The sequence below is a fragment of the Drosophila nasuta genome, chromosome 2L (genome assembly GCF_023558535.2).
Source record: "Drosophila nasuta strain 15112-1781.00 chromosome 2L, ASM2355853v1, whole genome shotgun sequence".
Classification (NCBI taxonomy): Eukaryota; Metazoa; Arthropoda; class Insecta; order Diptera; family Drosophilidae; genus Drosophila; species Drosophila nasuta.
In genome coordinates, this window is record NC_083455.1 from 12,533,109 (window position 1) to 12,557,741 (window position 24,633).

Sequence of the window (24,633 nt, forward strand, 5' to 3'; positions counted from 1 at the left end):
AAACTGTGTCTGCAAAATGTTTGGTATTTTGTAGTATAAAACTGAAATGCTCTTGTTGACTTTATTTCCGAAGCTTAAATTTAAAATTTGAAATGTAGTTATTCTTAAGATTTAATTATGTCAATCGCTTAATGTTGTGCAAATTTTAGAGAAAATAAAATCGAGAATTACGAATTTATTTTGAAAGACATTTAAAATTAGTTTGCAACATTTTTGATACTTTCCAGTACATACCACATATAACATAAATTTGCTGGTAACACTACGTCGCAAAGTTAACATTGTCATTGTGAGCACAACAGCTTTCTGTTAGCGAGGCTGCCAAATGTTAACGCTGTCGTAGTCGTTGACGTTGTTGTTGTGTCGACGTCGAGCCAACGGTGAGCAACGTCGCGCGAGAAATTAAAAGAAAATAATAAATATTGAGCAAAGCATTGACGTTGCGTGAGGTTCGCATGCGAAAAAAAACAATGCGCAAGAATCGAGTGCAAACAAACGTTGCGAAAACTAATGGAACGCGAAATGGAAACATAAATCGAAGAAACTAACGAAATTACTAGCAGACAAGAAAAAATTAAACGAGAAAAGTCAAACAAATTGAATCGACGACAATAGCAGCAAAAGCAACAACAACAAAAGTGTGTGAAATGGAAAAGGGGTGCTTCTTCTTCCGCTTCTGTTGTAGGTGTAGTTTAGTAGGATATTGCTTAAATCGAAAATTCGCTGACAGATCATCGTCGTAAAATACGCGCGCGGCGTGGCAAAAACACACACACGAAATATATATTTTGGAAAATTCAATACAAAACGGCGCGAGAATAACAACAACAAAAAGAAAGTACATAAAGGCAAAGAAGGCAAAGCAGCTGTGTCTTTCAGTGTGTGCGTCTGTGTGTTTATTTGTGCATGTGTGTTCGTGTGTTTATGTGAAGACAACAGAGAAAGAGCGAATCAAAGCGAATTACAAAGCAGCAGCAGCAACAAAAACAACGGCAACGGTAATCCACGACAACAACAACAACTTCCTCTTTGGGCATTTGCAAACGCATTTACACACACTTACCTGAGTTACAACTACAAGCGCATCAACTGCAGCAGCCAAAAGCAGCTGACACTATCTCCCTCTCGCTCTGACGTCTTTCGCTGCTCTTGTACAATTAATGAACGCCTACGCTGACGTTGACGCCGCTGTCGCAGTCGTCGTCGTATAATGCAAAACGCCCAAAACATAACGAGAGCAACAACAACAGGAACCAGAACAGAAATTACCGTAACAACAACAACAACAACAACAACTTCCAGCCGCTTTCTTCTCAACTAGTCAAGACTCCAGACCCCCCTGCAGAGACAGCGACCTCGACAAACATATCCGTCGTATTAAGTACAGTTTATAAGGCTTATACAGTATAATATAAGACTACAACATGGATTGGATCATCAGCGATGAATTGGACATTAAGGTTAGCCATGTTGTTGGCTGGGCGGCCGCCACAGCGATGGTAGTTGGGGGCGTGATTCCCTATGTACCGCAGTACATTGAAATCAAGAAGACACAGGACGCCGAAGGCTTCTCGCTTTACGTCTGCCTAGCGCTGTTGGTGGCGAATTCGCTGAGGATACTCTTCTGGTAAGTTCATTATCAATAAAATAAATTCCAAGGGGAATACCGATTGATTTAACTTAGCTGATAATAATAAAAACGACATTACTAGCGGAATACCAATAATAATAAAAGCTTTTCCTTCACTATTTTTATTAATCGATCGTTGGAATTATTTAGGATAATTTTATTGTGTTGAAGAAGAAAATAATTAGATAAAATTTAGTGAAATTATTTCATCATTAAATTTATTGTGCAATAAATATAATATAATTGGAAATAGCTTTATTATTAACATGAAATAATGAAAGAAACGAAAACTTCAGTTGCGCTCCAATAATCAAAAGCTTATTTTTGCACTATGAAATTCTTAGAATTAATGATACAAGTATTATTATGCACAACCAAATTGATTTAAGTATTTAGCTTTCGAGGCGGCGATTAAACAGATCCCATATGACGCGCCCTTGTCATAACACTCATTTGTTATCTCTATCCCACATAGGTACTTATAAACGCAGGCGCCTGTATTGTATTGTTGCTTTTTTTTTGTTTATCAGGCGGGTTATCGGACAACGTTTATAACGCTCGCTCGCCTGATGATCTCATGGCACATGTCTAGCCAAGTCATGATTCTTAGCCGATTTCCAGGCATGCTCATGCAATAGATTGTACTAAGTTTATTACATTGACCAAGGCCTCATTTTTAGACGAACTTATTATGTACCTAACATGTTGGACTATCTTTATGATGGTGTGTTTCGGGGTGGTTCGATTTAGCGTCATCATGGTTAATAGCATTCTCCTCTTTTTATGGGAAAAATGACGCAAACTTCTAGCTTACTTAATTATGTGCATAATGATATAGAGTTTTCTGCGAACAAAAAAAATATTCCTCTACTTAAAATAATTATAAAGGGCCTCTGGAAATTTTGAAACAATGCACGGAAATGCAAATAAACTTGAGTCAAGTATTATCTGCAATCACGTGTAGTACACATGTTTATTCCAATTTCAACTGATCTGTAGTTAGTTGTCAGCTATGGTGAAAAATGATAACGATGACACATTTAATTGCCTTTCGCGTTGAATCATCGTTTGTGAGAGTGAATCAAATTCAAGCCACCAATATTAATTCAATTTGAATAACTGTGCAAAATGACTATCAATGTCAGGGTTCCTTCTTTCCGAACCAGTTTCAGCTGCAATTTATAGCGCCTTTCTAGAAGTACACCGCAAAAAAAAAAAGTAGGGCTACAATAAAAATAATTATAAACTACGATTCAAATGTGAATCATCTTATAAATTTTTATTGGATTAACATAACTATTTATATTGCGTAGGTTCATATTTGGGTTTTTTCCATTTCTGTGGCTTTACTCTATATAAGGTCTTAAACTTTAACTTGTTTAATTTTTTTTTAGCTCAGTGTACATTTTTCCCTTTACTGAACTTGAATTATGTTCAAAACAAGTTTAGCTAGAGCACTTTTATTTATGTTCGCTAAAAAAATAATCAAAAAAATGCGAAAAATACTTGTTTACTTTCATACTTGTTTACTATGTAGTAATTAATCAATAATACACTGTAAGCAAGCGATGCGTAGCTAATAAAGATAAAGTTTTCGAGCTCTATAAATAAAGCTCTCTAATTCAATTATGCTCTAATCGATTTAAATTGATGAAATTCAATTAATGCATCTTCCAAGAAAGTCTAAAAATATTCGTTTATTAGCAAATATTGTTTGCTTTTTTTTATTTCTATGAAGTGTGATGAAATGTTAGGCTATTGTAATAAAAGAAATGAAGAGCTTTCATCTTCTCTTTATTCCCAACTATAAAATAGAATTTTCAATTTCTTGTTATATAATTGTTAATCTTATTATTTGTGTTGAAAATACTCTATTTTATGGCTCTTTAAATTACATTCAACAATCTATTTAAAGAAGCGTTGAAAATACCTGTCTGTATTGTTTCAAGATTCGACAGAAATCAATCAGTTGTACTGCTCTTTGATCAACTGAAATGAAATGTGTTTGGCAGCACATAAAAATAACAAACAAAGGAAGGCCCAAAACGGGTTTTTTGTTTTGTTTTTTTGTTGAACCACAGCTGATTGGATTGGACTGGAAGTGAACCATCGTCATTGCAATCCAGGGTTAACCACTTCCAGCTGTGTATGTGTGTTTGATTATCGCTTTATGTTATGTGAATGCTTAATGTCACTTCCGAAGCACTTGTTAATTATTAACAAAGTCTTTGCAAAATAAATAAGGCAACGGCAAGTGGCAAAAAGTGGAATCAACTGGTGGCAGACGTCGAATTGTCTGCCACGTTGTTGTGTTGCGACAGCGGCAATCAATAATTTAATTGAGTACTCATTCCCATTCTAGAACTCGTACTCATACTCATACTCATACATTTCGCTGCCAAGTGAATCAGCTGTTTTCAAATACCGTTTCTTTTCAATGTCATACGACAAAGAACTCTAGCACATCCGCATGAGGGTGTGTGTGTGTGTGAGGGTGTTGTTACCACCTCCTAAGTCTTGCGTATTTATAGCGTGACTCTGCGGGTGGCAAGTTCTTGTGTCACGCGATTGCCTTCGAGCCACCAGCGAGGCGCCAGCATTAGATGGACAGCATTTTGATTGTGCTGCATCGTGCGGCTGATTAACAAAATGTGAACAAACAACATTCAAATGATATAATAACATATAACAACAATAACATAAAACGCGTGTTTCTTTCTCTATATTTCTCACTATATCTTGAAATGCTGGCAATCAGCATTGAAACTATCACAGTTTCTGGCATTGAAACATTTACCTAGCACTAAGTATTACCCATGGGACCGTGAAGGCTTCTCACAAATGTTAGAGCCCTTGGGATTGGCAATCTTCGGCTGGTTATTGGCTTCCATAAAAAATATAAATAAAGAATCATAAATGAGTAATTATAACACTAATTGTATAATTAACTTCTTGTTTACATAAAGTAAACCAATACAAGCAATTTATAAGTACAGAATAAATTAATGGTTTATTAATTTATTTGAATCATTGTTAAATTAAAATTGTTTTATAATTCCATTGAAATTGGTTTTAGCTTTATTTGTACAGTTAGCAAAACGATTTAATAAATTAATAAAATATGAAAATATCATCCTTTCGAAAAAGTTCTCCATTTGTGGTTGTTTGATTTGATTGCGATCACATAAAAATTGTATGAGTATGTATGAAGCAATCAGGATTTAATATATTATATATGGTATATAGTATATTATATATGGTTTATAGTATATGTGGTATATATATATATATATATATATATGATATATCTTATGGTATATTTATAATGTATTACTATATCGATTTACCAAATATAGCATTCGGTATATTTTTAGTATTTTCGCTGTATACTAATTTGGTATATTTTAAGAATAATACTGTACTGTTTTGCTTTTATCTCAGAATTATTTTCAAACAAGTTGTGAATTGCTGTCAAACACTCTTACTTTTATGATGGTGAGAAAATATATTATTTACCTCTTAATAATAATACTTCTCAATCAATTTTGTGTTTGCTTTAGTTATGAATAGTCTCGTTAGCAAGTCGCGCAATATGTGAGCTAAATGTTGCTATAATATTTAAGCGAACATTTTTGCTCTGTTGCATTGTTGTCGCTCTTTTCATTGTACTACTTTAGAATACAAATTTGCCCTGTGCCAATTGAAAAACACACTGACAAGTTAATTATTATGATGCCGTCTAATCGTCGTCGTCAAATTCCCGCAGCTCTTCTCTCTTCTCTTCTCAATTGCATTCGACTGTAGCTTTAGCCGAGCAATTTGTGGAAACAGTTAAATAAAAGTCGTAAAATGTGCTGGAGGGGGGAATTGCACTTGCATTTATCTCGCAGTAATGTGCAACAACAGTAAAAGAATAATAATAAAAGTAAATGTGGCTAATTGCAAGCACACAAATGCGTCTTTGTAATTTACTTGTCACGAAAGCTTTCGCATTTTTATCTTCCGGACAGAATCGTCACTTTCGTTGCAATTTTCATTGTCACTCTCAATTTGTTGTTAGCATATTAAATACAATATTTCACAAATACATATGCAAAAAACATGACTGTCCGTGTGTGTTTGTTTAGTTTTCAATTATTTTCACACCCACAGTTGGCACACAGCCAGATCCAGCTGGTCGACGGGTTGAATGATCTCATCGATTCACTCATATTAATCACCACAACAACAAAAATGAGTTACAATCGAGGGGGAAAACTTCTGCAAAATACCCTGTTGTTTTTTTTTTTTCTTGAAAATCTAACAAATTGTGATATATTCAAATTATTGAGAAATTTAAGTGAAATTCTTTAACAAGTTCTATTGATTTATTTTACATTTTGATTGACTTAAATAGCCAATTATTATGCCATATTTCTGTACACATTTCTATTCATAAATCATTTGCTTCGGTTTGTCAACCTTTGTATATAACATTTGGATATTTGCTTGAGTTCAATAAAGGAGCGTTAGATTTCCACTGGGGAAACCAAACAAATGCCAAACCCAATGAGCCCAACAAAAGAAAGAAATACAACTTCACACTTTGTGTTTTTTGGGTGACTCAACGTGTGGTTTGAGTCGCGAGACGTAACTAAATAAAGTAAGTGAACAATCAAATTGATTGCCATACAATAAATTTGAATCAAGGCAACAATGTGAGCAAATATGTAAATTTGAACTGCCTTTAAGCTAATGTAACTATTAGTGAGCTAATTTTTAGTTAGCGGAGACGTCGCATTATTTGAACAATCACAATTTCAATGCAATATTATTGAATCTAGTGAACAATGCAAATATGTAAATTTAAACAGCCATTTAAATAGTTGCATTAGTGAACTATTTTTTTTAGCTGAGTCGCTGCATTATTTGCTTATTTGTTGCTTTCACATTTGCATAAATTTTTACTTAAATTGTCAGTGAAAAGAAATTACGAAACGTTAATTTGACTAAACATTTTGGAATATATGAAAAAGTAGTTTATTTTAGAGTACTTTAAATATAATTTGTTTAAAATATATGTTTAAATCTTTGAGAATTCATAATGCAAACAATATTGTATTATTGATTTTAATATTACACCGATCTAAAGCGTAGAAAACTTGCAATGTGAATAATATTGTAGCTAATTCCATTTTCTCATAAATTTTAATAACAAAACTAAAAATATTTATAACCACTTTTTAAATAGTAAAATTTTGGGTAATTTTTGGAATACTTGAAATATAAAATACTACCTTAAATAAATATGATTTAATACTATCTTAAATATAATTTGGTTAAAATATATGTTTAAATCTTCGAGAATTCGTAATGCAAATAATAATACATTTTATTTCAAAATCTTATTGGCTTTAATTTTAAACCGATCTTAATGGTAGGAAACTTGTAGCGAATTTCCATTTTTTTTTATGAACTTTAAAAACACATCTAGAAATATATTTTACTACTTTTTAAATAATAAAACTTTGAGTACTTCCCATATATTCGTAATACCCATTTAGAGCACTTTAAGCACGGGGTATTAATATCAAGTAATGCGCCCTCGAAAATATTTTTTTTATTAATGTGCCCGCCGTCAGTAATTATATAGCGACTATGTATCGCTTGTATCTATGTGTGTGTGAGCGCGTGTATTTGTCTATATTTAAAATAAGTCTGTTTGCATCTCAATGTGTGTGCGGCATATGAATATAATTTTTAAGTACACGAGCCCCCACTTAAATTGTTGAGTGCAGTTGGCAAAGTTAAAAGCCGCTTTAGTTGTGAAAGGCCAAAAGAGGGCACACAATTTGCCAACTTTTCATATTACAGCAATTTGATGAAGCGAGCAGTACGATGAGGTGGAATGAGGTGAGGAGAAGTGAATGAGGAAACAGTTCAATGAACGCCATGTGCCAAATGCGACAATCAAGTTTTATGTGGGAGCATGTTTGGCTTAAATGTTGCAGAATCAAGTGTTGCCAATTGCGAATGGAATTTGTAATTAGAAACGAAAACACAAAGTCAAGACTTCCAAATAAACTTGGAGTTTAGACAAGCAAAGTTGGAAACAATTAAGCAATGAAATGAAATTATTTATTTATGAAAATATGTATATGAATACCTAAGTAAACATTTTCAGAGGAGGGAGAAGTGACAAAAATCAGCATAGCAAATACAACAAGTAATAAAGACACCCATTTAAAATAAAAGCAAAACAGTGTGGTATTATTCTCTAAACATACCACAAAAAAAAAAAAAATATATATATATACTATAGATATAACAAATGGTATATTTGGTATATCGATATTGTGTATACCAAAAATTATAATAGAAAAATACTAAGAATGCGTCAAATGGTATATTTGGTATATCGATATTGTGTCCCATTCAAAATATACCATAGAGTGCAAAATATACCAAATTGTCAGCCTTCTGTCCTATGGGTAGCGGGTATAAAAACAAAAAGTAGATCCATTTTTAAAAAAATTTAGAGAGTAGACATAAAAAGTTGGAAGCAATTGAGTAAATGTGTTAAACAAATATATATTATATGGCAAAAAATGACTTAAAAAACATTTTTAGCGGGAATACTGACGAAATTCGAATTAGCAAAGATAAATAAAAATCGCATTATTTTTCCTAGGAAAAATAAAAAATATTCATTCAACAAAATTGATTTTTATCAAGAACTCTGACTGTCAAGTATTCGAAATTCCGGCGTAGAAATCCACAAGTTGTTGAAAATTCCGTTGTGGACGCTTCCTCAAGAGATAAGCTGTTTGTGGAATGACTCTCCGAGTGCTCGTAATCGTATGCTCTATGCAATCTAGTCACTGATACGCGTCCTCATTCATTTTTACAACTCAACAAGAACAACAACAACAACAGCAGCAACAACAATTAGAACAACAATAAACATAGGCAATTCACTTGAGTTGACGACGCTTCTTATCAGTGGCCCCACAACGTGAGCACTCCATAATATATAGACTGTTTGGACTAGATAAGCAAAGCCTCGTATGACAATTAATTTATATTTACGTACAAATTATCGCATAAGCTGACGAAGAAGCTACTATGTATAGACAAATAATACTAATGGCCTATTAATAATCATGAAATGTCTATATGGAATTAGTTGAAACAATTAAGGATTGGCAATTAAATGTTAATTTTAGACTGAAGTAAAAGTCATTGCCATAAAAATTGCAACGTGCAGAGCGCATAAATTGTAGTATTAAAAATGTGTCTAGAATTTATAAAGCTCAAGAATTAAGAATACAAATAAAAATATCTATAAATTGCTATCTTAATAATGAAATATCTAAAATGCTCACATGTATTCAAAACATTAAAAAACACTCAAAAGTGGACAATGAACTATTTAAATTTTGAAATATTGAGTTATCAGGTTGCTTAGCATTTCAACTTAAAAACCAGTTTGTTTTCTCTTTCACCTCTTTCAGTATTTTATCAGCATTTTTGCGTTTATCCCATAAAATAAAAAGTCATCTGCGAAATGCTGACAACTAATCCGAAATTGAACGTGTGTGTTTGTGGCACGCTTTGCTTATCGCTTCATAAATTATATTGTCGTGTTTTATAAAGCCAGACAATCTTATCTACCTTATAAACAGACCTCGAAGAGTCATTTACGCTTAGTATTTGTGAAAGCAGCACAAATAACAGAATAAGAGAAAAATATAAAAAACTGAACGACTTTAATGTTATATTTATAATAGAGATATACACACACACATATTTGACCCACTTAGTGAGCTGGTTGATTTATTTTTAATACTATGTGCATAGCGTGGTGGCTGACCAAATGTTATTAAAAAGTAAACAAATGACACTGGAATTACTTTATTCAAGGTCAGGGTTGGTGGGGCGTGAGCAGAGGGAAAGAGAAGCGTGTGTGTGTTGGCGGAATCCAATTAATTTTTCTCCATCATATGCTTTCAGACCCCAAAACGAAAGGCAAAAACTGTCAGAATGTTGCCAAAAAATTCTTATTTGACCATCAACTTTTGATGATGCCCCTTTTGTTGTTGCTCTTTGTGCATGCAAATGGGCTTTAAAAGCATTTTTAACCGTTTGACGTTGCTAATAATATTAGGTTTACATACTATACAAATTGTAGATACAATTTTTATACCCTTAGGGTAGGAGGGAATAATAATTTTGTTCCTTCAGGAAATGTATGTAACAGGCAAAAGGAGGCATCTTCGACCCAATAAAGGACAATAATGACCAAAGTATTTATGATTCGTGAAAATTTGGTTGCGGCAAAAGTTAAAAAGTTATTTAAAAAATACTTTTTTTCTTAGTTGTTTTGACTGATAATCTGGTATATTTTATACTCTGTGGTATATCTTGAAGCTACACTATATCAATATACCAAACATAACATTTCTTCGGTATATTAATGACTATAAAATTTATGATTCGCGAAAATTTGGTTGTGGCAAAAGTTGAAAAGTTATTGTAAATACTTTTGTATAACAATAAGCGCCTAATCTGGTATATTTTATACTTTATGGTATAATTTAAAGCTATACTATATCAATATACCAAACATAACATTTGGTAAAAAAAATATTTTTTTAGTATTTTTGCGGTATATTAATTTGGTATATAGCAAAATTAATACCACACTACTCTGCTTTTATTCAAAATGCGTAGCGAGTATCTCACAGTCGATCACACTCGACAGTAGCTTTCTTACTTGTTTTCTTTTGACACTTGACGCACAGCGATGACGTGAGGAAATTGCATTGATTTTGTTAGCGCTTCGCCGAGTTTCCTGGGTAGGATAGGTTAGGCCTGTCGCATGTCTAACATTATCGCATTCATTTCACAATGAAGCCATAAAGTTTATACGACAATTCTCATTATCGTTTATTTATAAGAGAGGCTAAAGAAAGTAGCCAAAGCCAATGTGGGAAAAATATTTACTTTTGAGCAGATTATGGCCACATTTAATCAAGCTAAAGCCTCGTCACTTTTTTCCATGCTGAAAACCAATTTTCTTTTTATAATTTAATTTTATGCCCAACATTGCAGCTGATTTGTAATCGGCTTTGCTACCGAACTTTGTAACTAATTCAACTAATCGCAAAAACAGAGCTTAGAACTTTTCAACGTGACCCGCTTTTTGGGGTTATCTCTGCGGTTGCCAAGTGTGTTCAATGTACGACAAACAGTTGTTCTTAATGTCATCACTCAGGCAAGCAGATTTTAAGGCAGAGATATGGTCTTGAGTCTGGGTGCGGTCATTTTGTTGGTTGGCCTAACCCAAAAAGGTCAAGTTGGAGGCTATCGCCGTCGCAGCACTTTATCTCCTCAGCATTTTGCTCGATACGTTGTTTAAGATTTTTGTGTAATTAAAAAGCTAAAAAAAAGTATACTTAAGAAAAAACGAAGGTGTGCGCGTATCAAAAATAAAACACGTCATGTTTCGTGCTTTGGGACAATCCTTGAACGTGAACGTGAAGTGCTCAAGTCTGCAATCAGGACTCAGCTCAGCAATTTTCTTTAGACGCTCTTTTTCTAATTGAATTTTAATGCTGCTTGCCCCCAGCGTAAATTCCGCTTTCTGTTACGACTTTAAGCTCTTATTCAACTGATTTGTGTACGCGGCATTTAATTTTGTTTTGCTTGCGTTTTTGCGTATGGGGCAAACAACCAGACGCCAACCCATAAAACTAATCGAAAAAGTCGAAACAGGCGCAATAGCAACAGCAACAACAACAACGACAACATCAACTGGTAATGTAAATACTACTTTGGAGAGAGGACAGCAACATCAGCAATAACAACAGCACAACAGTGCCATCAATCGCTGTCTTTCCACTTGGCAAAGCACTAAAACCTCCTCCATTTCCATGTTCTTCCTGAATGTGGGAAATGCTCTGCTTACGCCTACACGCTCTAATAGAACTGTTTGCGTAGAACAATGCTTTCAATTTGCCAATTGCCATGCAAATAGTTCAACTTTTGTGTGTATTACAGACCTGAATGATGGATGATATGGCGTTGGTTTCGATTAGATATTGTTGTTAATAGCTTTCAGATAATGGCAACTTTTAAAACAACATAACACATAGTTTAGCTAACGGTATAACAGTTTGTATGACAGTATAACAGTTATCGAATAATTTGATCAGTGTGTTTATGAACTGTATAAAGTAGGAGAGCAGATTTAAATATGTATATCAGTTTATATTACTTTCATTAGTTTCCTTGTCAATTAAAAACATTACTATACTGTATAACAGTTTGTTAAACAACTTAAGAACTTCACTTTTTCCATTTCATAAGTTCAAAATTTAACACTATTAATAAAATCGATTTAATAGCTTTATTTTCATATGTTTATTTTGTATATTTACGAATTTAAATAGATACCATTTGTATAACAGCTTTGAATTTGCGTTTATATACGATTTCAAAAATTTACTTTGCAACTTCACTCTTTCGATAGGTTTTTCTTGGTTCAACTAATTCAAATTCTATCCAAATATTGTCACATTTGTTTTACGCTTCGGTTGCTCGAGGCAAATCAGATTCTGTTAACCTCTTCGCAACAAAACAAAAACGAGCGAAATATATGCATGAGAAGCGTCTCCTGAAGCATCTGCGAGATAGCCGCCTTATCTATGGCACATGATTCGTGTGGGTCGTAGGCAAGTACAATCGTAAACGTATATATAGATGTACATACATATATGTATATATATATATCTGTATACCATATCTGGCAATGACTTGGCAACCGTATTTTACGCCCATATGCAAATCACAGTGCGCTTTATTCACTTTCTCAGTGTTTCCAGCTTCCAATCGGCAACAATTGCGGCATTGCCTTTTTATTTTCTTTTTTCTTTTTGCGCGCGACTTTTCTTCGTCGCTTTTGTGAGCGGTCTTATTATTCGGCCTTTGTTTGCCATCTCTGCTCCCGACTCTCTTCCGTTATCACTTACGTCTTCTGCTGTGGCTGCTGCTGCTGGCGCTGAGCCGTAAATTGAAGTGACTGGCTTTGCCACCACCACCATCCTCAGTTGGCTAAACGCTGTCGTCAACGCCAATGTTTTGCCGCGCCAGTCAGCCAGTCTGACGGCCGATTGTTTGTCTTGTTTGTTGATGCTGGGCTTAGCGCCATGTGTGGCCCTGTTGTCGAATGTGCATATTAATTTTCATTGAGCAAATAAAGCAGCATAATGAAATACTTATTGCTATTATGTATTTCAATTTATCATCAGAACGAACCTCACTTGAACTTGGTGAAAGTCAAGATGGCAACCTAAATAGTCTGGGATTATAGTATAACAATTGATTTATTGGTGTAGTTTTGCTGTGCTTTGGTATTTAGCTAAACCTGGTGGGTATAACAGTTTATGAGCATGTATAACACTTTGTATAACAGTTTTGTTTTGAGTCGTTTTAACTGTTACGAGTAGGCCAAACAGCGTTTTAAGTCAAATTCATGCTATACAACCTAGTTTAGTCCATTCTTTATAGTATAACATTTGATTTATAGTTGTAATATTGCCTGTTTAAGCTAAATTGCTTGACATTTCGCTAAACATTGTGGATATAAGAGTTTATGAGCGGTTATATAGTATAACAATTGATTTATTGCTATAATTTCGGTTTCATTTCAATAAATTTCTTGGCATTTAGCTAAGCACTGTGCATAGAAGATGTTTCATTTAAAGCCCATCGACATTTGGGCACATGCCAAGCAGCCAATTAAATCAAATACAAACCGAACCGGACCGACCCAGTTTTCTTATGCCCATTCATTCATTGCCTCATTACCAGTCCAGTCTCGAGCCTTTTCCATTTCACTCGGCATGGCCTATTCAAGGATAATTATGGCTATATGCAGCGGCTCATCATTACTGTCTTACTGTATTTACACACAAATCTTGGCGGTCATACAAGCAGATATACAAATACAAGATGTACTATATAGTAGCTAAATAAGCGCATTCAATGGAATATAACAGTTTGTGTGTAGTATGCGTATGGAGCTTTTTAGGCGCGTACTCTTTGGGGTAAGTGGCGCTTTTTGGAGGCGCTCTAAGGCGCTGGCATTCAGTACAGTTATGAGAGCCCTTCACACGGCGATGATGACACGCTCTCAATTGGTATGAGTGCTGCTGCTGCCTCTGCCTCTGCTGCCCAACAATGAGTGTAGCCTACTTCCAGGCAAATTAAATTTATACATACATATGTGTGTGTACGCAATGAGTGTGTGTGTTTATGAGCAAACAAAACGCCGCCACACACACTTGAGCAAACAGTGTGCATTAAAGCTGGCACAGTTTTAATTATGTGTATACTCACATACGAGTATAACAGTTGGAAAAAGGGCAAGCAAACAAATATATACACACACAGAGAGACTGGCTTATAAATTGCCTAAACATCCATGTGCTCTGTGACTTCATTTGCTCATAAATGGAACAAAATAATTTCATCAATAAAACTTTCATCAACACTAAGTGACATTTTCTTCTCACTTTTGGTTGTTGTTGTTGTTGTTGGCCACAAGTCATTCAGCCAAATTGTTGTGGCTATTTGCACAAATTGCCATTATAAATGCGACTGCATGTGGTAGGGAATGGGAGGGGAAGGAGGACGAGAAGGCGTCGGTTCATGCATAACTAAAATTGTTTACATTTTGTTGTTGGAGGCAAGCGAGAACATTTCATTTTGTAGCTCAGGCTCGACACACAGCCGTTTGCAATTTTATTGATTTTTTACGACTCTCGAAACACACACACACTAAATAAACTGCTTCTGAGTGTGCGTGTGTGTGTGGGGAGGGGGCGTATGTGTGCTTGTTCTTTGATGTGTGAGTTTATTTTCAGCAATTTAAAAGCAATGCCAAACGCCAAGTGCAAAACTAGCAACAAACATAATTTACCACTCTGCAGCAGAATTTAAGCACAGCAATTGAATCCAAAAGATACTCTCAGTTTATTTTTCTTTTTTTGCATTCTCTTTGAAGCAGCTTCGCTTTTATGGCCAACCTTTTTTCTTTGTTATCTTAACTTCTTCACTTACATTTACATTCGAGAGCTGTTTATTTCACTTTATCATGTTTTTTTTTTGTTTGCCTTGGTAGCAGCAACATTTTTACTCTTTTAACATGGCTTGAAAAAGGTATAAAAAAGCTAGTCAAACAATAGCGACGAAGGGCAGAGAGGGGAGCAAAGGGGCTGCTGTTTGAGCAGCTGGTGTCAAGTTATGGCTGTAAATGTCAACAGCGTTGCATATTGCAGTTATTGGCCAAGTCAGGCAAGCGTTAAATTTGATTAGAGCAGTGGCAAATAACAAAATAAAACTGTTATACTACACAACAAACTGTCAGTGTAGTAGGTGCACCAAGGGGGAATAGCAATTATTTTCATTATTTTTTATGGCTTTTGCCATTAGCAACTGTAATATAATTGAAAAAAAAAAACAATAAAATTAATAATATACTATATAAAACTAATACATATGTATACTGCGACATAGAAAAATTTATATATTTTAAATGGTTTTTTTGAGTAAACAGTAAAAATAAATATTTATTTTTTATAATAGTATGGTGGAATTATAATTACATACTTCTAAGGGGTTTTTTACTTATTTTCTATTTTCATGTTCTATTTCAGAAAATCAATGCGAAAAAATTAATTTAAAAAAAAAAAGAATATACAAGAACCCGTGATATAAGTTTGCATTTTTCGCACTGCTATTTTATTGAGCACGGCTGTATAAAAGACTAGCAATTATTTTTATTAGGCTAATGAATAAATGGAATTGTTAATGTGACCATAATAGTTATAAGTAAATATTACATAGTACTCCTGCCATTATTGGCCTAGTATAAAATAAGTCTGTACTAATTGAAAAGGATTTTTTAACTGGCATAAAATAATAGAATTCAAATTATGAAACTATTTTTATAAAGAATAGTTTAATATACTAGAATACAGTATTCAATACAATTTATTATTTCTTTATAGTCGAAAAATAATAGAATTTCTTATTCCTTTGTACGTTTATACAATTATAACATGTCATTCTTTTAGTAAGGTTTTAATAATTACTATATAGCGAGTCAGGGAAAAAACTGACAGCTATACACTAGTGATTCATATAATTTTATTTGAGGTCATTCTACACAGTCATTAACTGTTATACAGCAGTGCGAAATGAGCTGTGCGAAAGCTACAGTCACTGCCAAAGTCAACAAGCAGCCAAAATGCCAACCTGCCAGCCCGGCACTAATATCTCAGTCGCAATCTACACACAAAAACAACAACAACAACTGCGACGAGAACAATTTGCAAGTAGTATTTGCTTTGTGTGGCCCATTTGTGCATGTCATTTATGGCCAACTGGCTGTGATGTTGTTGCCAATTTGCGTGGGGCTTGGCTTGCCCAAAAAAACTGAAAGGGCATTAAATGGCAGGACTTGTAATTCAATTTTAGCACACTACTGCGTACAAGCCAAAAATAAAGCAAAACTAAAACGCCAAACTTGTTATCGCGACAATGAAAAATGTGTAGTCTACTTTTGAGGTGGCTAGGCGAGAGGAGGACGAAGAGAGAGCAAAGCAGTCGCATTCATTTGCCTGACATGGATATTATATTCACGCATATAGGCAGGCATTATAATGGAGTGTGACAACAATAACTGGCGATAGAAAGAGTAAACTTATCGCAGACAAAACAGAACCAAACCAAACCAAACCAAACAGAACGCAAAGCGTTTACAGAGAGCTCTTAATGGCACTTCGAATCGACAACACACAAAACAAATCCCCAACTAATGCGTGGCTTTTTGTTGTCGTTTTTTTTCCTCTTTTTATATATATATATATATATTTGGGCTTAGTTTTGGTTGTGTTCCTTTTTTTTTGTTTGGTGCTTTGCCAAATGCTCAACACGTTCCACATTTCCAGTTGTCTCTCTCTCCCACTTCTCACTTCTCTTTCCCCCCCTGTGAACACTTGCCGTCTGTCAAATTTATGACAGTTTGCCGCTTGACACCGAGCCTTATTTCTCTTTTGTGTCTCGAGGTTAAAAATATACAACACACCACAGTGTTTTGGCCATTTAAAGCTCACCATCCATCGATTTTTTTTATTTGCAGCTCTCCAGGCATTTTCATAAATCATAATTTAGGCAAAAATGTTTGTCAATTTATTATGTTTAGCACTCCATAAACCAAATGCACGTCTAATTAATCATTATAATTGTACGTTACACGCGGCGCAATTGACAATCTGCTATTATAAATCGTTTAAGTGGCATCAACTTTGTTTGCCGGATGTATTTTATTTGCCGGAAATTTTCCAAAAATTGTTGTCCATTGTGGAAAAGCAAATAGGCAACGTTCAGAGTGTGATTGATGCCTGGGAAAAATCTTTTTAAGTGCCAACAAGTTCTTTTCAGCTAAATATGTGCCACTTAATTGCATTTCAATGAACAAGCTTAGAAACTTTTCAGTTTTTAATTCAGTTTTAGGAAATAAAGGAAAGAGGGGCATAAATTACTTTCTTGACTAAGTCTATTGTCTATTACTATTGTTATGTGAGAAATCATGGAACAAAATCTCTAAAAAATTTGAAATTAAATTCAAAAATCCGCCATTGCTTATTTAGGTTTATTACTTATTCAACATTTATTGAATTATTTATTGATATTTCTCACAAACTGACAATGAATTCAAATCTGAAGTTTAAAGACTCAGTATTTTATAATTATGTTATCTATTGCAAAAAATTAAATATGAATATGATTGAAATATGTAACGAAAAATATGAAATATCTTAGCATTAAACATATTTAAATAAAACAATTATTCAAGATTTAGCATTGAAGTTGAATAAATTATAACCCATTAAATATATTCTACAAAGAAAATATAATTATTCATCCTTTGTTATTGTGGTTAGTAAATCATAATAATAATTTCTTAATTCAAATCAACTTCTTATAAACAACAATTAAAATCTTAATAATAATAATTTGTTCTACAGCCCGCATAAATAATAATTAAATTATACTCATGAGCTTACAATCACCACCTTCCACCTTTTTTCTCTGTGTCTATAAATAAATGTACATTGATTTTGTGGGCCGCAATCGATGCCAATTAAAATGCCATTTGTTCTAACACTTGTGCTTTCATTATGTATTATTGCAGGTTCTCCAGCCGCTATGAGCTTCCACTGTTGGTGCAGAGCGTTGTGATGAATGTGACCATGTTCCTCATGATCCATCTGTGCGTGAAGGTGAAGCGCATGAATGCAAACACACGAGATCACGCGCTTCGTGGTGAGTCTCTGAAAACTAACAAAAGTGTAACTCACTCATTCAAATTTATTGGCATTTTTAGGTGACGAGTTGCAGTTGCCAAAAGTGATGACGGACACGGATACCGGCGCCTCTGTTTCAACGGATGCAACTGTCCTGAAGCGTGCACGTTCCAGGCATTATTTGAATGGTGAGTCGCGAGAAAAGAGTTTGCGGGGAAATGGGGAAGAGAGTGCTTTTCATTGACAAGTTCATGACAGCGCGACAGGCATTTTCCGCACCATCTTCGTTAATGTAGAAGCTTCCTCTGACACACGTTGTGTGTGGCCGCAAAAACCAAACCAACCAACGATGTCAAAAGTCACGCCCAGTTTCAATTTCGTTGTTATCGACATCGACGATTTTGCTACTTTTATTTTTATGCTTTGCCTTTTTATGATACCCTATTTCCATTAAATATACTAGAATAGGGTATATTTATTGACTGAAATGAGCTTAGATGAGCCTGCAAGAGTTGACCCTATAAACATAAAGGCTTATAAGATACATTAAGTATTTTATTAGGTCATTGATTCAAGAACACGAATCTCAGAGAGCATAAAAGTTATAGATCACTTTTATTGTAAACTTTGAATGTGATTCGCATTTTGAACTTATATAGTATATATTTCCAATAAAGAATAAACAAAATGAATGGCAGTATTGTTTTAGAGTAAAGACTATGGTCAACTTTCTTTTTATTTAGCAAAATATTTTTAGTTAAAACGCTTTCCTTTTTAGTGAAATTTTTATTTTAAATTTGATGTAAAATTTCAGTTTTATTTGACAGACTCAATTTCAATTTTGAAGAGTCTAGAATATTTTTCTTCTTTAAAGAAGTGTGATAAATATAAATTACTCTTTAAATTAATTTTAACGTATTTAAATAAAGTTTAATATCCTCAAAAACAGGGTATCTCTAAATCGTTCTTCCTTGTTATGTGCCTTCGCGGTGTTTTCCTGACTTTGCCATCTTTATCTTTACGCGCCATTTACAGTATTTTAGCATTTGCTCATTTACTGGCACCTTATCAAACGACCCTCTTACTATACTATACTATACTATACTACAACACTAAAACTGGGTTAGTCTAGGAGGCGGAAATGGAGGCCATAAATTGATCAATGAGCAGCTGTCTTTCGTCTGCCCGAAACGTTGAGCTAATTATACGTGGCACGCCTTGGGCTTCTTGAGTTATCTGCTAGCTGCTATTCGTGCCATGTGCTATACTTGGCACTATGTCTTTATATGTGTTTATCTATCTGAGTGTGGGTGTGGAGGTTGGGGTGGGGGAGTCAAATGTGCGCTGAAAAGTAGGCAACAATAATATGGATTGATTTTCAGACAAGTGAACAGCTTGATATGCGGTCAACGATTTTGCATTAGCGCAGTTTAGGTGATTGAATAACTACTGAAGTGGAATAAATGCTGTGTTTGTATAACAGTTTAGTCATTGTTTGTGGGCGTTTGAAGGAGGTGAATAATAATGCAATTTAATCAATAATTTGATGTTAGCGTGTATTTAGTAGCAATATAATAGTTTTGAAAATTATTATTTTTTAATATGTACTATTGTACTTGTTTTAAAATAAACAGTACCATATTATCATGGTAATGCCAGTATAACAGTTGCTTAATTAAGTTTAAATGTTTACTGGTTTCATTAGCGACTTGCATACTACACATTTCAACATTAGAGCGTGTTTTGTTCATGTATGACAGTTTGTATAACAGTCTAACAGTTTTCAAATTAGTAACATTTTCAATTATCCATGTGAATAAGAAATAATTATTATAATTAAAACAGGAGAAGCGAGTATACCATGTGTATAACAGTTGTAATTTGCATTTGTATTGTCCGTTTTTTGATATTTTGTTCACATTTTCATTAATTTTGCTTGTCTTCTATCTACTTATAGATCTGGATATGAAATACTTTTGGAACTGGACCGACTTCCAGTCGTATCTGGACATGATGCTGGTCGTTTGGGCAGTTGGCGCTGCCGTCACATATCTCATGCTGTCCGTGCACTGGTTCATGGAGGCCATGGGCTTCGTAGCCGTCTTCACAGAGGCCATGCTGGGTAAGTACCAAACACATCGATTGAAATTAATGAAGCCTAATTTGAGATAATTAATTTATTCACAGGTGCACCGCAGTTTCTGCGCAACTTTAAGAATAAATCAACATATGGTATGAGCATACACATGGTGATTATGTGGACGCTCGGTGATATGTTCAAGACTGGTTACTTTATAGCGCGCAATGCGCCATCACAATTCTGGATATGCGGCACGCTGCAGGTAAGTTTGAAATAAATACCAAGTTCTTGAAAAGTTACTAAAATTGTATCAAATCTTTAGGTCAGCTTGGATTTTGCGATATTGCTGCAAGTGTGGATCTATCGCAACAATACGAAACAGCGCGATATACATCGCGGCGATTAGCAGTTTGCCCCCGAAGAACAACAACAGCAACAACAACACCATGAAGAAGATCAACAACACCAGCAACACCATAACGAACTGCACACCTCGCACTCCGAGGAGCGTCAGCTATCGCAGCCCATAACGCTGAGCAGCAGCGGCGACGATCATCTGTTGACAGCGCGTGCCGACGACGAACACTACAAGTCACTGGACTTTGGCCAGTGTCACGACAATCGCGCCTTTCAGTATCACAACCATCACAACAACAACAACAACCATAACCACAACAAACTGTTGCCACGTCCCGGCGGCAGTGGCAAGAGTCAGAGTCGCCACGACAGCCCCAATCCGACGGCGGCGGTGGCCGTTGCCCTCGACGCCCTCGAAGTGGTTATTGTGCACAAAGCGAATGTGCTGCCCAATGGTCGACGCAGCAACAGCAGCAGCAAGGCAACCATACACAATCACAGTGGCTGCTGTCATCGACGGAAGCGTCACAATGCCACACAGACGTCGATAGAGCGCTGCTGTTGCATCAGCAGTTGTCACAGTTGTCATCATGTGACAACCACGCATCATCATCATCATCATTGCCATCACCATCATTGCCAGCATGAGCATTATGAGCGACGACAACAGCAGCAGCAGCATCAGCAACAGTTGCAGCTGCCGGAGCACAAGCGTAGCAAAAAGCCGCAACACAAACGACGGCAGCATCAACAACATCAACAACAACAACACCATCACAACACAAAGTCTTCCCTGGACACGAGCGAGGAGCGACCGCAGCTGCATTCGGCGGCCATTGCCATTGAGATTGATGCGGCCACCGTGACGGAGAACAACAGCAGCACAGCCACTTCGAATTTCCCCTACAAGGTGGCCAGCGAAGGCGGCGGTGCGCCTATGAATCTGATACCGCTGTGCGAACAGCATCGTCAACGGCGACGCGGTTCGCTCAACTCCAATACCACCATCGAAACGGATGAGTTGTCGCAAGACGACGATGACGACGACGACGATGATGATGATGTGCGTTTGGGTCTGCAGCCCGACGATGAGGAGCAACTGACGCCGGCGCGTCACAACAGCAACACGTCCTCGAGCAGCACAACACGCGCCTTTGCGGGCGTCGTGCCGCCAGCTCGCAATGAGTGCGTGCGCATCAAACGCAAACGCTTCGAACCGGATGCCATGCATGACTATTGCAGCAGTTGTTCGCGTTGCAGCAGCTGCAGCTGCGATCACGAGGCACGCACCAGTTCGTGCAGCAGTCTGGACGATGAGCTGATGGCTGGAAATCATGAGCTAACTGTGGCTGCCGATTGTCATCGCTGCCAGGCTGTCAAGGAGCTGGGACAGCAGCAAAGTCGTCGCAGCAGTCTAAAGAGTTTTTGCTCTTGCCACACCGACAATTGTTGCTGTGGCAGCGACGCGGGCGACGAAGAAGGCGACGACGATGATGACGATGAGACGACGGGAGCACGGGAATCATTCTGCACAGCAGCGGATCATACAATTGTGAGCACACCCACGCTGGATGAGGCACACAGCAGCACCTTGACGCCGTTGAGCACTCAGGAGCACACGATGCGCAGCGAAATAGAAGATGAAGATGATGAGCGTTCGATAACCGATGCAGATGCCTCATCGCTTAGCCAATCAGCCGAATACTTTTCGCTGTCTTCGACAGCAGGTGCCGCAGCAGTCGCGCCGCCAACAACAGTTGCTATTGCCGAGCAGCCACAGGGCAGCAACAACAACAGCAGCAGCAGCAACAAATCGAGCACGAAACGTTGGAGCAAGCATATACGTCTTAAGCGCAGCTCATCGCCAATGGATTCGCATTTATGACGAAGTGTCTCGCTGGTCGCTTGGCCAGCCATCGATGTGAATGCGCTGCTGCAGCAGACGATACGCAAAACAGCAGTGTTGCAAGAGACGCCAGTGAAGCAACAGCAACAACAGCAGCAGCAGCGACGACAACAGCAAAATCTGCCGCTGCCTGCTGTGGCAACAGCTGCAGCAATGCCTGCGGCGCCAGGCAGCAATGATAGCTCCACCGCCACATTAACGCCCAGCATTATAACGATCGCCAAGCAACCGATGACGCACACAGCGGTCACCAGTCACAACGGCGTCACCAATGTGACGACCACATTGCCAGTGGCCAGTGTTAAAGGCAAACGCAACTCCAAATTTGCCCCAGTTGGCGGCTGTGATCCGCTGCAGCGACGCTCCACAGAGATTATACTTTAAAACACACACAAACACAATAATCTATTCAACTTCATGGCAAAACCAAAAAAACGAAATTCAAAAACATTGAGAGCTGTTTATTTTTGTTGTTATTCGGGGGTATCCCCAACCCAACACAATTGTATAAATTCAATTATGATTTCCTTGTCAAATTATCTAGTAAATAATAATTAGCCATAATTATTCTTATATTTGCTACTACTATATATACTATCATATATTTTTTTGTTGTGTAATATTAATTTTAGTTACGTCGACTATATGAATTTAATGCTTCCGCGCTGCCAAATGTTTCTGCTGACCCTCGCATTTTGCATTGATGAAGTCTAAAGCAAACTCTTCTCTCCCTCCCCTCGTTCACAACAACATATCCATATTGTAATTGTACTAATTGCAAAAGCTTGATCATGAAATGTTTCGAGGGTTCAGCGTTCTTTGAATGCGCCACAGCTTTATACAGACCTTGTTTAAAATCATTTCGTACAATTTCTTAGTCAATTCCTCTTTTAGCCAAGTAAGCGAAACAAAACAAAAAATGCATGCATAATTAAATGTATAAAAAGAAAATCCGTTAATCTCGATATTACAAAAAACAAAGAAAAGAGTTAAGCGTACGTATATAAATATATATAGATTGTAAATTTTATGATTTTCTAGTGGAATTTATAAGCCAAGGCTTACAACAAGTAAAACAAAAAAAAACCTAAATAAAACAAATCAAAACGACAAAACAAAATTATTATTTTTGTTTCTTTTTTAATTTGTTTCATTCATAATTGGCGCACATTCTTAGCACATTTATACATACATATATACATACATATACTTAATAATTACATATATAGAGCTACTTATATAGCGAGCCAGTTTCATAAGTCTAAGCCAAGTAAAACATAAAAAACTAAAGAAAAAACTTTAAACGAAACGCAGCCAAATATCTTCCTTGCAATGTTGAGATTCCGTTGAAAATGCTACACACAATTTAAATGAATAAATATCAAAATTTATTTCGTAAGCTAAACTATAATTCAAAGTGCTTGAAAATATTTATGAAATATTTAAAATCCAAAAAAAAATAAAACAAAATAAATTACATTTTTAAGCTCCACCAAGTAATGGAAAATATGTTGAGAATTTTTTGCCTAAGCATTTGTTGATTAGTGAGTAGCAGATATCTTGTTTGCCTATATCAATTATAATGCTAAACTATTAACCAAACGTATCAAAATATTAAAAAAACAAAATTTAATTCAAATAAGTTGCCGCCTGATACAGGCAAAAAACCAAATTTGTTGGCCACCTTGTCTAGCATTTGATTTTTCTTTGAATAATTCCAATTGTAACGAATTACTTACTTATAACCAATACTCATATATCATAGACTATACATAACTGTTCAACTACTACGTTTACGGCAACTAATGTCGAGATTGGAAACGCATTTCAATGTATAACTCAAAACGAGCTAATCTACAAAATCAACATATTATTCTATTCATTAAATATTCGTACATTACTAAGTATATAATACAAAAGCAATATTTGCATACAACTTGAATTAAATCAATTATTACAAATACAACTAATAAACATTGAGAATTTTTTTAGATATGATATTAATCTTTTGAGTTTGACTATTTTGAAATTCAAAAAATGCGCCAACAGCTGCTTGTGGAATTTCGCAATTTATCAACACTATTAGAGTTACCATAATCACAACAAAGTAGTATTTACCAACAGAACGTTAACAGCTGCAGTGTTTATATGACCTACTACCGATAATTCATATGCCCCCACAATTATTAAATTTATTTAAAATAATTTAATCGGTTTAAAGTAATTAAATAGGTTTCGAAACGGCATAAAGCTTGCGACACAGCTTTTACGCTGTCCAATAAGTTTGCAGATTATCGTCAGACTG

At 35.7% G+C, this 24,633-nt stretch overlaps 1 protein-coding gene across 1 annotated transcript; it reads left to right on the top strand.

Annotated features, from left to right (window-relative positions):
- Positions 1-335: 335 nt before the first annotated feature.
- On the top strand, positions 336-23,448 carry LOC132786168 (uncharacterized). The gene is given in 6 exon segments (XM_060792619.1): positions 336-1,627; positions 17,874-18,004; positions 18,066-18,173; positions 19,943-20,107; positions 20,173-20,327; positions 20,388-23,448. Coding segments are annotated over 6 exon segments (3,087 nt in total). The 5' UTR covers positions 336-1,424; the 3' UTR covers positions 22,713-23,448.
- Positions 23,449-24,633: the final 1,185 nt, after the last annotated feature.